Consider the following 18,576-nt stretch of genomic DNA (forward strand, 5'->3'; position numbering starts at 1 on the left):
GGGGAGGGGCGCTTATATTGGGAGGGGTGCTAATTATGGTAAATACAGTATCACCAACTTTTCTCCAGAAATGGGGAGGGGCGCTTATAGGGGGAAGGGTGCTAATTATGGTAAATACAGTATCACCAACTCTTCTCCAGAAATGGGGAGGGACGCTTATAGGGGGAGGGGTGCTAATTATTGTAAATACAGTATCACCAACTCTTCTCCAGAAATGGGGAGGGGCGCTTATAGGGGGAGGGGTGCTAATTATGGTAAATACAGTATCACCAACTCTTCTCCAGAAATGGGGAGGGGCACTTATAGGGGAAGGGGTGCTAATTATGGTAAATACAGTATCACCAACTATTCTCCAGAAATGGGGAGGGGCGCTTATATTAGGAGGGGTGCTAATTATGGTACATACAGTATCACCAACTCTTCTCCAGAAATGGGTAGGGGCACTTATAGTGGGAGGGGTGCTAATTATGGTAAATACATATATCACCAACTCTTCTCCAGAAATGTGGGAGGGGGCGCTAATATTGGGAGTGTTGCTATTTATGGTAAATACAGTATTACCAACTCTTTACCAGAAATGGGAAGGGGCGCTTATAGGGGAGGGGTGCTAATTATGGTAAATACAGTATCACCAACTCTTCTCCAGAAATGGGGAGGAGCGCTTATAGGGGGAGGGGGTGCTAATTATGGTAAATACAGTTAAATAACTCTTCTCCAGAAATGGGGAGGGGCGCTTATAGGGGGAGGGGTGCTAATTATGGTAAATACAGTATCACCAACTCTTCTCCAGAAATGGGGAGGGGCGCTTATAGGGGGAGGGGTGCTAATTAATGGTAAATACAGTTATCACCAACTCTTCTCCAGAAATGGGGAGGGTCACGTGATATATTGGGAGGGGTGCTAATTATGGTAAATACAGTATCATCAACTCTTTACCAGAAATGGGGATGGGCGCTTATAGGGGGAGGGGTGCTAATTATGGTAAATACAGTATCACCAACTCTTCTCCAGATATGGGTAGGGGCACTTATAGTGGGAAGGGTGCTTATTATGGTAAAAACAGTATCACCAACTCTTCTCCAGAAATGGGGAGGGGTGCTTATATTGGGAGGGGTGCTAATTATGGTAAATACAGTATCACCAACTCTTCTCCAGAAATGGGGAGGGGCGCTTATATATTTTGGAGGGGTGCTAATTACGGTAAATACATTATTACCAACTCTTCTCCAGAAATGGGTAGGGGCACTTATAGGGGGAGGGGTGCTAATTATGGTAAATACATTATCAACTCTTCTCCAACTCTACTCTTCTCCAGAATATGGGTAGGGGCGCTTATATTGGGAGGGGTGCTTATTATGGTAAATACAGTATCACCAACTCTTCTCCAGAAATGGGGAAGTTCGCTTATATTGGGAGGGGTGCTAATTATGGTAAATACAGTATCACCAACTCTTCTCCAGAAATGGGTGATATAATGAGGTTTTACTGTTCAATGATTGGTGGTGATATAATGAGGTTTTACTGTTCAATGATAGGTGGTGATATAATGAGGTTTTACTGTTCAATGATTGGTGGTGATATAATGAGGTTTTACTGTTCAATGATAAGGTGGTGATATAATGAGGTATTTTTACTGTTCAATGATAGGTGGTGATATAATGAGGTTTTTACTGTTCAATGATAGGTGGTGATATAATGAGGTTTTACTGTTCAATGATTGGTGGTGATATAATGAGGTTTTTACTGTTCAATGATAGTGGTGGTGATATAATGAGGTTTTTACTGTTCAATGATAGGTGGTGATATAATGAGGTTTTACTGTTCAATGATAGGTGGTGATATAAATGAGGTTTTAACTGTTCAATGATAGGTGTGAAATATAATGAGGTTTTACTGTTCAATGATAGGGTGGTGATATAATAAGGTTTTACTGTTCAATGATAGGTGGTGATATAATGAGGTTTTACTGTTCAATGATAGGTGGTGATATAATGAGGTTTTACTGTTCAATGATAGGTGGTGATATAATGAGGTTTTACTGTTCAATGATAGGTGGTGATATAATGAGGTTTTACTGTTCAATGATTGGTGGTGATATAATGAGGTTTTACTGTTCAATGATAGGTGGTGATATAATAAGGTTTTACTGTTCAATGATTAGGTGGTGATATAATGAGGTTTTACTGTTCAATGATAGGTGGTGATATAATGAGGTTTTACTGTTCAATGATAGGTGGTGATATAATGAGGTTTTACTGTTCAATGATAGGTGGGTGAATATAATGAGGTTTTACTGTTCAATGATTGGTGGTGATATAATGAGGTTTTACTGTTCAATGATAGGTGGTGATATAATGAGGTTTTACTGTTCAATGATATGGTGGTGTGATATAATGAGGTTTTTACTGTTCAATGATAGGTGGTGATATAATGAGGTTTTACTGTTCAATGATAGGTGGTGATATAATGAGGTTTTACTGTTCAATGATTAGGTGGTGATATATTTAGGTTTTACTGTTCAATGATTGGTGGTGATATAATGAGGTTTTACATGTTCAATGATAGGTGGTGATATAATGAGGTTTTACTGTTCAATGATTGGTGGTGATATAATGAGGTTTTACTGTTCAATGATAGGTGGTGATATAATGAGGTTTTACTGTTCAATGATAGGTGGTGATATAATGAGGTTTTACTGTTCAATGATTGGTGGTGATATAATGAGGTTTTACTGTTCAATGATAGGTGGTGATATAATGAGGTTTTACTGTTCAATGATAGGTGGTGATATAATGAGGTTTTACTGTTCAATGATTGGTGGTGATATAATGAGGTTTTACTGTTCAATGATTGGTGGTGATATAATGAGGTTTTACTGTTCAATGATAGGTGGTGATATAATGAGGTTTTACTGTTCAATGATAGGTGGTGATATAATGAGGTTTTACTGTTCAATGATAGGTGGTGATATAATGAGGTTTTACTGTTCAATGATAGGTGGTGATATAATGAGGTTTTACTGTTTCAATGATAGGTGGTGATATAATGAGTTTTAACTGTTCAATGATAGGTGGTGATATAATGAGGTTTTTACTGTTCAATGATTGGTGGTGATATAATGAGGTTTTTACTGTTCAATGATAGGTGGTGATATAATGAGGTTTTACTGTTCAATGATAGGTGGTGATATAATGAGGTTTTACTGTTCAATGATAGGTGGTGATATAATGAGGTTTTACTGTTCAATGATTGGTGGTGATATAATGAGGTTTTACTGTTCAATGATAGGTGGTGATATAATGAGGTTTTACTGTTCAATGATAGGTGGTGATATAATGAGGTTTTACTGTTCAATGATAGGTGGTGATATAATGAGGTTTTACTGTTCAATGATAGGCCTGGTGAATATAATGAGGTTTTACTGTTCAATGATTGGTGGTGATATAATGAGGTTTTACTGTTCAATGATAGGTGGTGATATAATGAGGTTTTACTGTTCAATGATAGCTGGTGATATAATGAGGTTTTACTGTTCAATGATTGGTGGTGATATAATGAGGTTTTACTGTTCAATGATTGGTGGTGATATAATGAGGTTTTACTGTTCAATGATAGGTGGTGATATAATGAGGTTTTACTGTTCAATGATTGGTGGTGATATAATGAGGTTTTACTGTTCAATGATAGGTGGTGATATAATGAGGTTTTACTGTTCAATGATAGGTGGTGATATAATGAGGTTTTACTGTTCAATGATAGGTGGTGATATAATGAGGTTTTACTGTTCAATGATAGGTGGTGATATAATGAGGTTTTACTGTTCAATGATAGGTGGTGATATAATGAGGTTTTACTGTTCAATGATAGGTGGTGATATAATGAGGTTTTACTGTTCAATGATAGGTGGTGATATAATGAGGTTTTACTGTTCAATGATTGGTGGTGATATAATGAGGTTTTACTGTTCAATGATTGGTGGTGATATAATGAGGTTTTACTGTTCAATGATAGGTGGTGATATAATGAGGTTTTACTGTTCAATGATGGTGGTGATATAATGTGGTGATATATTGAGGTTAAAGGTTTTACTGTTCAATGATTGGTGGTGATATAATGAGGTTTTACTGTTCAATGATTGGTGGTGAAATATAATGAGGTTTTACTGTTCAATGATAGGTGGTGATATAATGAGGTTTTACTGTTCAATGATTGGTGGTGATATAATGAGGTTTTACTGTTCAATGATAGGTGGTGATATAATGAGGTTTTACTGTTCAATGATAGGTGGTGATATAATGAGGTTTTACTGTTCAATGATAGGTGGTGATATAATGAAGGTTTTACTGTTTTCAATGATTGGTGGTGATATAATGAGGTTTTCACGGGTGTCAAATGATAGGTGGTGTAATATAATGAGGTTTACTTGTTCAATGATAGGTGGTGATATAATGAGGTTTTACTGTTCAATGATAGGTGGTGATATAATGAGGTTTTACTGTTCAATGATAGGTGGTGATATAATGAGGTTTTACTGTTCAATGATTGGTGGTGATATAATGAGGTTTTACTGTTCAATGATTGGTGGTGATATAATGAGGTTTTACTGTTCAATGATAGGTGGTGATATAATGAGGTTTTACTGTTCAATGATTGGTGGTGATATAATGAGGTTTTACTGTTCAATGATAGGTGGTGATATAATGAGGTTTTACTGTTCAATGATAGGTGGTGATATAATGAGGTTTTACTGTTCAATGATAGGTGGTGATATAATGAGGTTTTACTGTTCAATGAGATTGGTGGTGATATAATGAGGTTTTTTACTGTCATGATAGGTGGATATAATGAGGTTTTACTGTTCAATGATAGGTGGTGATATAATAAGGTTTTACTGTTCAATGATAGGTGGTGATATAATGAGGTTTTACTGTTCAATGATAGGTGGTGATATAATGAGGTTTTACTGTTCAATGATAGGTGGTGATATAATGAGGTTTTACTGTTCAATGATTGGTGGTGATATAATGATTGGTGGGTTTTACTGTTCAATGATAGTGGTGATATAATGAGGTTTTACTGTTCAATGATTGGTGGTGATATAATGAGGTTTTACTGTTTCAATGATAGGTGGTGATATAATGAGGTTTTACTGTTCAATGATAGGTGGTGATATAATGAGGTTTTACTGTTCAATGATAGGTGGTGATATAATGAGGTTTTACTGGTCAATGATAGGTGGTGATATAATGAGGTTTTACGGTTCAATGATAGGTGTGATATAATGAGGTTTTACTGTTCAATGATATGGTGGTGATATAATGAGGTTTTACTGTTCAATGATAGGTGGTGATATAATGAGGTTTTACTGTTCAATGATAGGTGTTGATATAATGAGGTTTTACTGTTCAATGATAGGTGGTGATATAATAAGGTTTATTTCATTTTACTGTTTGATATTAAGAGTTAACTGTTGATAGGTGGTGATATAATGAGGTTTTACTGTTCAATGATGGTGGTGATATAATGAGGTTTTACTGTTCAATGATTGGTGGGTGATATAATGAGGTTTTACTGTTCAATTGATTGGTGGGTGATATAATGAGGTTTTACTGTTTCAATGATAGCTGGTGATATAATGAGGTTTTACTGTTCAATGATTGGTGGTGATATAATGAGGTTTTACTGTTCAATGATAGGTGGTGATATAATGAGGTTTTACTGTTCAATGATAGGTGGTGATATAATGAGGTTTTACTGTTCAATGATAGGTGGTGATATAATGAGGTTTTACTGTTCAATGATTGGTGGTGATATAATGAGGTTTTACGGGTCAATGATAGGAGGTGATATAATAAGGTTTTACTGTTCAATGATAGGTGGTGATATAATGAGGTTTTACTGTTCAATGATAGGTGGTGATATAATGAGGTTTTACTGTTCAATGATAGGTGGTGATATAATGAGGTTTTACTGTTCAATGATTGGTGGTGATATAATGAGGTTTTACTGTTCAATGATTGGTGGTGATATAATGAGGTTTTACTGTATCTCTATGGGTTCACAATATCAATGTTAAAGTAATTATTTGAAAGCAGTGTTATAGGCAATACACAAAATTTAAGCACTTGATATGGAAATAAAAACATTTTAAAAATACTATATTCATCAATAATCAAATGTTTTAAAATACAAGAAGGTCCATGGGCCTTAACGGTCACCTGATAATTTGATAAGAGTTAGTTATGTCATTTACTAGCCAACTGATGGCTTTTATGATGAATTAGGAACATAGATCTAATAAGTCTACATACAAAGTTTCATTAAGCTTGGTGCATATTAACTCACATTATCCTGTTCATTAAGTTCAATAATTATTACTGTTAAGGACAATAACTGTGAAATTAAGTTAGAGTCGAATCAAGCTGATTTTCAAACTCGCTTTCCAATGTTAGTCTACATACAAAGTTTCAATAAGCTCGGTTTATATTTACCCAAGTTATCGCGTTCACAAGGACCAGTAATAATTATTAATGCAAAGGGCAATAACTCCGTAAATTAACAGTGAATCACGCTGATTTTCAAACTCATTCAAGATCTTTCCAATGTTAGTCTACATACAGAGATTCAGTAAGCTTGGTTAATATTTATTCAAGTAATCGCATTCACAAGGTCCAATAATAATTATGAGTGCAAAGGGCAATAACTCCATAAAATACCGTCGAATCAAACTGATTTTAGAACTCGTCTGAGATCTTTCAAATGTTCCTCTACATACAAATTTTCATTAAGCTCGGTTCATATTTACTCAAGTTAACGCGTTCACAAGGTCCAATAATAATTATTAGTGCAAAGGGCAATTTCTCCGTAAATTATGGTCAAATCAAGATTTTTTTTTAAGCTTTGTGCATATTATTCAAGTTATAGTGTTCACAAGGTCCAATAATCATTAGAACAAAGGGCATTTACTCCGCGAATCAGGCTGATTTTTGAACTTGTCCGATATATTTTTAATGTTAGTCTACATACAAAGTTTCATTAAGCTCGGTTTATATTTGCTCAAGTTATCGCGTTCACAAGGTCCCAGTAATAATTATTAGTGCAAAGGGCAATAATCCCGTAAATTGCTGTCCAATTCAGCTGATTTTCGAACTTGTCCAATATCTTTCCACTGTTAGTCTACAAACAAAGATTCATAAGCTCGGTTTATATTTACTTAAGTTATCGCGTTCACAAGGAAATGTTAACGCACAACGAACAAAAGGCAATCGCAAAAGGTCAACATGACCTATGGTCAGGTGACCTAAAAATATCGCAAGAGCATCAACAGCTGAACATGGAGCATTGAACATTGGGGCCAGGGCAGCCATGGTTAAGGTGCCTGACAATCTACAACTAGCCTTCCACCAAAGGAAACAGGTACTGATCTACCCTTGGTTGGTGTTTTTTTCCAGATACTCCAGTTTTCCTTCACCACCTGGCACGTCCTTGATTTACACTGGCTGTTAATAGGATGGTAAAAAAGAATAAGCCAAATGAACATGCAGTTAGGAATTGATTATGCTATGTCATATAGCTGTTATGCTTATTAAATGGTGCTTATTTTGATTTAAAACCTTTCAGTTTTTGTGTAATTTAGATATGTATCATCCTTTGTCCCAGGTGTATTTTACACTTTCACTTCACTTACTAACCACTTGGACCATTTGTTATGTATACAGACCTAATATTGTCTGTGTTATTTGTACATACCTGAAATTTTTTGTGTTATGTGTACAGACCTAATATTGTCTGTGTTATTTGTACATACCTGATATTGCTATGGATACAGACCTGATATTGTTATGTGTACAGATCTGATATTGTTATGTGTACAGACCTGATATTGTTATGTGTACAGACCTGATATTGTTATGTGTACAGACCTGATATTGTTATGTGTACAGACCTGATATTGTTATGTGTACAGACCTGATATTGTATTTGTTATGTGTACAGACCTGATATTGTTATGTGTACAGACCTGATATTGTTATGTGTACAGACCTGATATTGTTATGTGTACAGACCTGATATTGTTATGTGTACAGACCTGATATTGTATTTGTTATGTGTACAGACCTGATATTGTTATGTGTACAGACCTAATATTGTCTGTGTTATTTGTACATACCTGAAATGTTTTGTGTTATGGGTACAGACCTAATATTGTCTGTGTTATTTGTACATACCTGATATTGTTATGTGTACAGACCTAATATTGTTCATCCTCGATACTCCAGGGCTTCCGATCACTTACGATCTCTACACCCCTGGACTATCTCATAGTGAAATTGAAGGCAGCTCAGCGGAAAAGATTTGACCAATCACAGGCTAGCAAAGATTTCCTTTGAAGACTACAGAGAGAGCGACGCCTAACATCTAAGCCACACAGTCAACCATAGTGTACCGTTATACGGCTCTTTTGATGTACATCAAATGACTAAATTACCTGTTTTATTCTGTTGCCTCCAGTTTTACTATGAGATAGTCCAGGGGTGTAGAGATCGTAAGTGATCGGAAGCCACTGGAGTATCGAGGATGGATATTGTTATGTGTACAGACCTGATATTGTCTGTGTTATGTCTACAGACCTGATATTATTATGGGTACAGACCTAACATTGTTATGGGTACAGACCTGATATTGTATGTGTTATGTGTACAGACCTGATATTATTATGGGTACAGACCTGATATTGTTATGTGTACAGACCTGATATTGTTATGGGTACAGACCTGATATTGTTATGTGTACAGACATGATATTGTATGTGTTATGTGTACAGACCTGATAGTGTTATGGGTACAGACCTGATATTGAATGTGTTATGTGTACAGACCTGATATTGTTAAGTGTACAGACCTGATATTGTATGTGTACAGACCTGATATTGTTATGTGTACAGACCTGATATTGTTATGTGTACAGACCTGATATTGTTATGTGTACAGACTTGATATTGTTATGTGTACAGACCTGATATTGTTATGTGTACAGACCTGATATTGTTATGTGTACAAACCTGATATTGTTTGTATGTGTATGATATTGTTATGTGTACAGACCTGATATTGTTATGTGTCAGTGTGTTGTACAGACCTGATATTGTTATGTGTACAGACCTGATATTGTTATGTGTACAGACCTGATATTGTTATGTGTACAGACCTGATATTGTTATGTGTACAGACCTGATATTGTTATGTGTACAGACCTGATATTGTTATGTGTACAGACCTGATATTGTGTACAGACCTGATATTTTTATGGGTACAGACCTGATATCATTAGTTATTATAGTACTTACATACTGTCTACCTCAAACTTGGCCAAGCACACAGATCCTGTTTTCAGACTCGTTAACTTCATCCCTGTGGGTTCAAAGTTCTTCATTCTCTCATTTATCTCGTCATTCATCTTCTCCAATCTGAATAAAATGATTTAACATTACAAACAAGAGGCTTAGAGGGCCTATATCACTCACCTGGTTTTTTATTGCATTAAGAGTACTCTTGGCCCTACCCCTCAGGCCCATCAGGGAGGGGTTCAGCTCCATCAAAATTTACAATTTTGAATCCCCACCCTATAACTATCCTACCATTGCATTATCAGTGCTATCCCATGCTAAGTTTCAGAGAAGAAGTCGTTTAAATGGAAATAACCAAATTGACCCCTTTTGACCCTGCCCCTCAGGCCCCCAGGGGTCCACCCAACCAATTGTACAATTTTCAGTCAGTACCCCATAAGGATGCTACCAGTCAATGTTAAATTCTGACCAGCAGTAATGGAGAAGAAGTTGATTGTTGACAGATGGACGGATGACGGACGCAGGACGCCACAGTATCGCATAAGCTCACCTTGGTCCTTCGGACCACGGTCAGGTGAGCTGAAAACTGTAGATACAGAATACAAAGATTTTCAGTAATGCTGTATAATATTACAATACAAAAAATGGCAATCTCTTCTGTCCTTAGAAATTCAGTAAAACAAAACTTATATGAAATCTGGACAGGATGCGATACAAAAAAGGAGTCATATTCTGATCTCTATAAAAATTTTGACAATGAAGAAGATTGAGAGGATAGACTGCAAAATAGTGTAAATCACTAAAGAACAGTCAACATAATATGCAACAACGGCAACAGACTACACAAAAGTAGAATTAGGCATGGCTTGAGCATGGAAACAAAGCTAAAATAACAGATGTTGACACAGGCCAAAAACTTACAGTTTGCAGCTTTCACTCCTCTGTAGATAGATCAATGAGGGAGATGAAATACATGACAGATGGACCTGATGGGATTCCTTTGATTGAGGTAAAATTTCTACCTCTGCTTTCATCTCTGACCTGTAGGTAGATAATTTTAGTTTAGCAACAGATCAATGCAATAGTGACGTAACAATGGATTCACACTCAATCTCGCACCACTTTAATAGTGACAGGAGATGCAGTCATTATTATACCTGTTTGACTGTTGGTTGAGTGGGGGGATCTCTATCTGCCCTTTACACAGGTCATACAACAGCTGCAGGTGCTGCAATTAACAACATAATAATTGTTTTAAATCATCCTATAAGTTGGCTTATAGTAATCAAATTTAATAATTAATTATATTGCTTAATATTAAGTAATTATAGGTATATTTATTATGTATCTGATTTTACATACGAATATACGATATACTACAGAAAAATATGTTTATAACGAACACTTTTTTCATTCCCCACCAAGATTCCTATAAAATTTAATATCTGTATAACAAACTTTGCTTATCACGAACTGATTTCCATGGTCACCAGAGGTTCGTAAAAACCCTGTTTTAGTTCATGTTGATTTGAAGTGTCTTACATTGGGATTGTCCACAGCAAAGCCATTTTTCAGCAGTTCTGATCGTACAAACAGGTTAGTACTGTAGGCATGGAGGTCGCTGAGGTAGATCCTTTCTGCCAGGGGATCCAGCCACAGTGTGTTACCAATCCTTAGCAAACAAAACACACAATACGTCAGTGTGGATTAGCTCTTAATATGCCAGCACACCTCTTGTCTTGAATCAAAGTTGTTTTAGTCATAAAATAATACCTAACAAGTTTGAAAGAGATGAATGCCCCAGCATTACATTAAATCTATAAACAGAGTTACAGGGTGCAATACAATGAGTGATAGAAAAGGACGCTAAATAACATGGCTACACTCATACAATATATCAATACAAAGGACGCTAAATAACATGGCTACACTCATACAATACATCAATACAAAGGAGGCTAAATAACATGGCTACACTCATACAATACATCAATACAAAGGACACTAAATAACATGGCTACACTCACACAATACATCAATACAAAGGACACTAAATAACATGGCTACACTCATACAATACATCAATACAAAGGACACTAAATAACATGGATACACTCACACAATACATCAATACAAAGGAGGCTAAATAACATGGCTACACTCATACAATACATCAATACAAAGGACGGTAAATAACATGGCTACACTCACACAATACATCGAAACAAAGGAGGCTAAATAACATGGCTACACTCACACAATACATCAATACAAAGGACACTAAATAACACGGCTACACTCACACAATACATTGATACAAAGGACACTAAATAACATGGCTACACTCATACAATACATCAATACAAAGGACGCTAAATAACATGGCTACACTCATACAATACATCAATACAAAGGACGCTAAATAACATGGCTACACTCATACAATACATTGATACAAAGGACACTAAATAACATGGCTACACTCATACAATACATCAATACAAAGGACGCTAAATAACATGGCTACACTCATACAATACATCAATACAAAGGACACTAAATAACATGGCTACACTCATACAATACATCAATACAAAGGACGCTAAATAACATGGCTACACTCATACAATACATTGATACAAAGGACACTAAATAACATGGCTACACTCATACAATACATCAATACAAAGGACGGTAAATAACATGGCTACACTCATACAATACATTGATACAAAGGACACTAAATAACATGGCTACACTCATACAATACATCAATACAAAGGACGCTAAATAACATGGCTACACTCATACAATACATCAATACAAAGGACACTAAATAACATGGCTACACTCATACACTACATCAATACAAAGGACACTAAATAACATGGCTACACTCATACAATACATCAATACAAAGGACACTAAATAACATGGCTAAACTCATACAATACATCAATACAAAGGACACTAAATAACATGGCTACACTCATACAATACATCAATACAAAGGAGGCTAAATAACATGGCTACACTCATACAATACATCGATACAAAGGACACTAAATAACATGGCTACACTCATACAATACATCAATACAAAGGAGGCTAAATAACATGGCTACACTCATACAATACATCGATACAAAGGACACTAAATAACATGGCTACACTACACAAAATACATACAATACATCAATACAAAGGAACACTCAAATAACGCTACCAATACATCAATACAAAGGACGCTAAATAACATGGCTACACTCACACAATACATCAATACAAAGGAGGCTAAATAACATGGCTACACTCATACAATACATTGATACAAAGGACGGTAAATAACAAGGCTAAACTCATACAATATATCAATACAAAGGACGCTAAATAACATGGCTACACTCATACAATACATCAATACAAAGGACACTAAATAACATGGCTACACTCATACAATACATCAATACAAAGGACACTAAATAACATGGCTACACTCATACAATACATCAATACAAAGGACGCTAAATAACATGGCTACACTCATACAATACATCAATACAAAGGACGCTAAATAACATGGCTACACTCATACAATACATTGATACAAAGGACACTAAATAACATGGCTACACTCATACAATACATGATACAAAGGACGCTAAATAACATGGCTACACTCATACAATACATCAATACAAAGGACGCTAAATAACATGGCTACACTCATACAATACATCAATACAAAGGACGCTAAATAACATGGCTACACTCATACAATACATCAATACAAAGGACACTAAATAACATGGCTACACTCATACAATACATCAATACAAAGGACGCTAAATAACATGGCTACACTCATACAATACATCAATACAAAGGACGCTAAATAACATGGCTACACACAAACAAATACACATCAATACAAAGGACGCTAAATAACATGGCTACACTCATACAATACATCGCTAAATAACATGGCTACACTCATACAATACATCATACAAGAGCTAAATAACATGGCTACACATACAATACATCATACAAGGCTAAATAACATGGCTACACTCATACAATACATCAATACAAAGGACGCTAAATAACATGGCTACACTCATACAATACATCGATACAAAGGACACTAAATAACATGGCTACACTCATACAATACATCGATACAAAGGACACTAAATAACATGGCTACACTCATACAATACATCAATACAAAGGAGGCTAAATAACATGGCTACACTCATACAATACATTGATACAAAGGACACTAAATAACATGGCTATACTCATACAATACATCGATACAAAGGACACTAAATAACATGGCTACACTCATACAATACATCAATACAAAGGACGCTAAATAACATGGCTACACTCATACAATACATCAATACAAAGGACACTAAATAACATGGCTACACTCATACAATACATCAATACAAAGGACGCTAAATAACATGGCTACACTCATACAATACATTGATACAAAGGACACTAAATAACATGGCTACACTCATACAATACATCAATACAAAGGACACTAAATAACATGGCTACACTCATACAATACATCAATACAAAGGACACTAAATAACATGGCTACACTCATACAATACATCGATACAAAGGACACTAAATAACATGGTACAGTAAATAACATGGCTACACTCACACAATACATCAATACAAAGGACGCTAAATAACATGGCTACACTCATACAATACATCAATACAAAGGACGCTAAATAACATGGCTACACTCATACAATACATCAATACAAAGGACACTAAATAACATGGCTACACTCATACAATACATCAATACAAAGGACACTAAATAACATGGCTACACTCATACAATACATCAATACAAAGGACGCTAAATAACATGGCTACACTCATACAATACATCAATACAAAGGACGCTAAATAACATGGCTACACTCATACAATACATCGATACAAAGGACACTAAATAACATGGCTACACTCATACAATACATCAATACAAAGGACGCTAAATAACATGGCTACACTCATACAATACATCAATACAAAGGACGGTAAATAACATGGCTACACTCATACAATACACATCAATCAATACAAAGGACGCTAAATAACATGGCTACACTCACACAATACATTGATACAAAGGACACTAAATAACATGGCTACACTCATACAATACATCAATACAAAGGACGCTAAATAACATGGCTACACTCATACAATACATTGATACAAAGGACACTAAATAACATGGCTACACTCATACAATACATCAATACAAAGGATGCTAAATAACATGGCTATGGCTACACTCATACAATACATCAATACAAAGGACGCTAAATAACATGGCTACACTCATACAATACATCAATACAAAGGACGCTAAATAACATGGCTACACTCATACAATACATCAATACAAAGGACGCTAAATAACATGGCTACACTCATACAATACATTGATACAAAGGACACTAAATAACATGGCTACACTCATACAATACATCAATACAAAGGACGCTAAATAACATGGCTACACTCACACAATACATTGATACAAAGGACACTAAATAACATGGCTACACTCATACAATACATCAATACAAAGGACGGTAAATAACATGGCTAAACTCATACAATACATCAATACAAAGGACGCTAAATAACATGGCTACACTCATACAATACATTGATACAAAGGACACTAAATAACATGGCTACACTCATACAATACATCAATACAAAGGACGCTAAATAACATGGCTACACTCATACAATACATCGATACAAAGGAGGCTAAATAACATGGCTACACTCATACAATACATCAATACAAAGGAGGCTAAATAACATGGCTACACTCATACAATACATTGATACAAAGGACGCTAAATAACATGGCTACACTCATACAATACATCAATACAAAGGACGCTAAATAACATGGCTACACTCATACAATACATCGATACAAAGGAGGCTAAATAACATGGCTACACTCATACAATACATCGATACAAAGGAGGCTAAATAACATGGCTACACTCATACAATACATTGATACAAAGGACGCTAAATAACATGGCTACACTCATACAATACATCGATACAAAGGACGGTAAATAACATGGCTACACTCATACAATACATCGATACAAAGGACGGTAAATAACATGGCTACACTCATACAATACATCGATACAAGTCAGCCACACAGTAGCACGGCAGTACTGATGTTGTAAATGAGTTGTGATTTTTCATTTATGTCAAGGAAAATTAATGAAAACTTGAAAACAATCTTCCAACCATGCAATTACTTTTATTGTGTAACTTATTTTAAAATCGGACGGTCAGTATTTGGCAAAAAATAGGCCTAGAACAATCTATTATCGTCGTGGAAAATATTGCAATATACTGGTATATCAGATATATCGCACATCCCTAGTAACCTCATTTCAAAGTGAGGGCATAAGAAATAGTAAAGTACACCCAGATGTTGATTAGTCCATAGACTTTACAACACAGTGAAATGGTCATTATCAGAAGAAATACAAACTCAGCTTTAAGGATAATTCATAATATAAACCTTACCTGAGTACAATTCTCCCATCCAAAGTCTTTTGGTCCAGTAGGTTGTACACAAACATACTCGCCTGTGTGAAATTGTGACATACAAGTACAAATATAAATGTTGTATACTCGCCTGTGTGAAATTGTGACATAAACATAACAGATATTGAGTCCATTGATCAAATTGAACTAACAATTAAAACTAACATAAAATTATTTCTGTGGTAACTGGTAGTTATATAAAATAATGTGATATTTAAAACTATACTTTAGAAAAAAAAATAACCTTAAATTTTTTGTATTTTGTTAAGTTTCCTATATATTGCTTGTCCAGTTTTATGTTTTTGTATTCATTTTAAAATCTCTAATCTTGCTTGTCCAGATTTATATTTTTGTATCCTTTTAAAAATCTCTAACCTTGCTAGTCCAGTTTTATATTTTTGTATCCTTTTAAAAATCTCTAACCTTGCTAGTCCAGTTTTATATTTTTGTATCCTTTTAAAAATCTCTAACCTTGCTAGTCCAGTTTTCATCCAGATCAACTGGCTGTACTCGGCAGATAAACACTTCCATTGCCTGAAATCAAATTTATATATCATCAATTAACAATTAACTAGAGGCCCAGATGGCCTGTATGGCTCACAAGGTTTGTAATGCCAAGTTATGTTCTGAATACAGGATAAGTAGCAATTTAAAGGATTTACCTCTATCTTCCCTAATGGGCCCCACCATTCCTGCCCCCATATATTGCAAACCACTTATTGAAAATCCTAAATATCTAAATATAGGTCAGTTTATGATTAGGCATCTTATAAATCAGACATGTGTTTTGACTTTTTGCACATGGTCTGCAGTTGAGGACAATTTGGTTACAATCCATGCAGAACTCTATGACTAGTAGTGATTTATAAGATTTACCCCTATTTACCCTATGTCCCCCGCCCCTCCTGCCCCCGTTGGGTCAGAGCCATAATTGATACAAACCCTGTTCCCCTTCCCCCAAGGCCAAATTTGGTTACAATCCATGTAGACCTCTATGACTAGTAGCGATTTAAAGGAAATGTTGACGGACAGACAGGCGACGGACTACGGACGCCGCGCCATGACTAATAAACTAGATATGTCTGAAATGCCCCTGCAATATCTATTCATATATCATAGCAGGACAGAACTGGGTATTACTACATGCTATCTTTCTAGATATCAAAAAATTTCAGTGAGTAAATGCAGTAATCGAATTAGGCATAAAAATTTATTTTAGAAACCAAAAACTATGTTTCTCCTTATAAGACAAAAGAGATATACAATTTTCATCATCATACCTTCATGTATTCTTTCGAAGCCTCCGCACTGTAAAATTTGCCTTTATTTTATCTTTGACCTGATGTCAAGGTCCTAGTGATCTGATGGCATGATCAAAGTGGTTACCTAACACCAGTGAACTTATCATTTGGCTGTTCCTAATGCATAGCGCCATCTGAACATGTTGCTGAACCTTCAGAGCCTTAGGTACTTACTTGGAATGGTATATCTCTGAGATGTGGAGGTAGATTATATAGCTTGTTAAGCGACACAAAACTCTTTCTACCAGCATCAACGAACAAAATCTATAAAACAATCAAAAGAAATTATCAACATGGGCATTAACGGTCACATGAGTTCAGATACAGAATGAAACAAAGACATCTAAACACTATATATTGGCCAACAGGCCCTTAAGTCAGTCAGTGATTTTATAAATTTGACTTTTAATCTATGAAGATTATTTGGTTCCATAAAATCTGTGAATTCAGAAGAAAGTTTTTTGAAGTTTTTGCCATTTTGACCCCTTTTGGCCCCGCCCCTCTGGCCCCTAGGGGTCAGCCAGGACCAATATTGATATGATGGTAAAATTCTATCACAAGCTAATAATTCTAACCCAGTTTGACACATTTCCTATCAAAACTAAACAAATAATGTTCATAAATGTGTGTTTCCTCTATAAACTTCAGTAAATTTGACCCCCTCCCTTGGGGAAAATCTGAGATCCCAGGGGTAGAAAATTCACAATTCTTGTAAAGAGCCTTCAAACCTTATAATCTATGAAGAATATCTGGTTCCATCAAATCTGTGAATTCAGAAGATTTTTGAAACTTTAGCCATTTTGACCCCTTTTGGTCCCACCCCTCTGGTCCCTGGGCGTCGGCCATACATGTTTATGACGTTAAAATGCTATTTCAGGTTAATAATTCTAACCCAGTTTGACATATTTCCTATGATAACTAAGCAAATAATGTTCATAAATGTGTTTTTCCTATATAAACTAAAGTTAACTTGACTCCTCCCCAGAGAGAAACTTGAGACCCCAGGGTCATATAATTCACAATTTTTGTAAACAACCTTTTAAAGACCTTTCCATCTATGAAGAGCATTTGATTCTACCAGTTCCAGAATTTCAGAAGAAGATTTTTGAAGTTTTAGCCTATTTGACCCCTTTTGACCCCGCCCCCAAGGCCCCTTGGGGTCAGTGATGGAAAATTTGTTAATAGGATTCAATAGCCATTTCATAGAGATAATTATGACAACATTTGACTAATTTCCTATTACAAATGACCAAATAATGCTCAAAAATGTTTTTTCCCTGC

General features: G+C 35.5%; 1 protein-coding gene across 5 annotated transcripts in view; it reads right to left on the reverse strand.

Annotated features, from left to right (window-relative positions):
• The window catches only part of LOC138316150 (putative ATP-dependent RNA helicase TDRD12), a 106,294-nt gene that overhangs the window by 50,616 nt on the left and 37,102 nt on the right, over positions 1-18,576 (reverse strand). For all 5 annotated transcript variants that reach the window (XM_069257690.1, XM_069257689.1, XM_069257688.1 and 2 more), the window contains 7 exons: positions 17,470-17,559; positions 16,466-16,528; positions 15,974-16,035; positions 10,889-11,018; positions 10,504-10,574; positions 10,268-10,387; positions 9,347-9,466 (listed from right to left, as the gene is read on the reverse strand). In XM_069257690.1, coding sequence (XP_069113791.1) covers positions 9,347-9,466; positions 10,268-10,387; positions 10,504-10,574; positions 10,889-11,018; positions 15,974-16,035; positions 16,466-16,528; positions 17,470-17,559 — 656 coding nt within the window. The remainder of the gene's footprint in view (positions 1-9,346; positions 9,467-10,267; positions 10,388-10,503; positions 10,575-10,888; positions 11,019-15,973; positions 16,036-16,465; positions 16,529-17,469; positions 17,560-18,576) is intronic.

Source organism: Argopecten irradians, chromosome 2 (genome assembly GCF_041381155.1).
Source record: "Argopecten irradians isolate NY chromosome 2, Ai_NY, whole genome shotgun sequence".
NCBI classification, from domain to species: domain Eukaryota; kingdom Metazoa; phylum Mollusca; class Bivalvia; order Pectinida; family Pectinidae; genus Argopecten; species Argopecten irradians.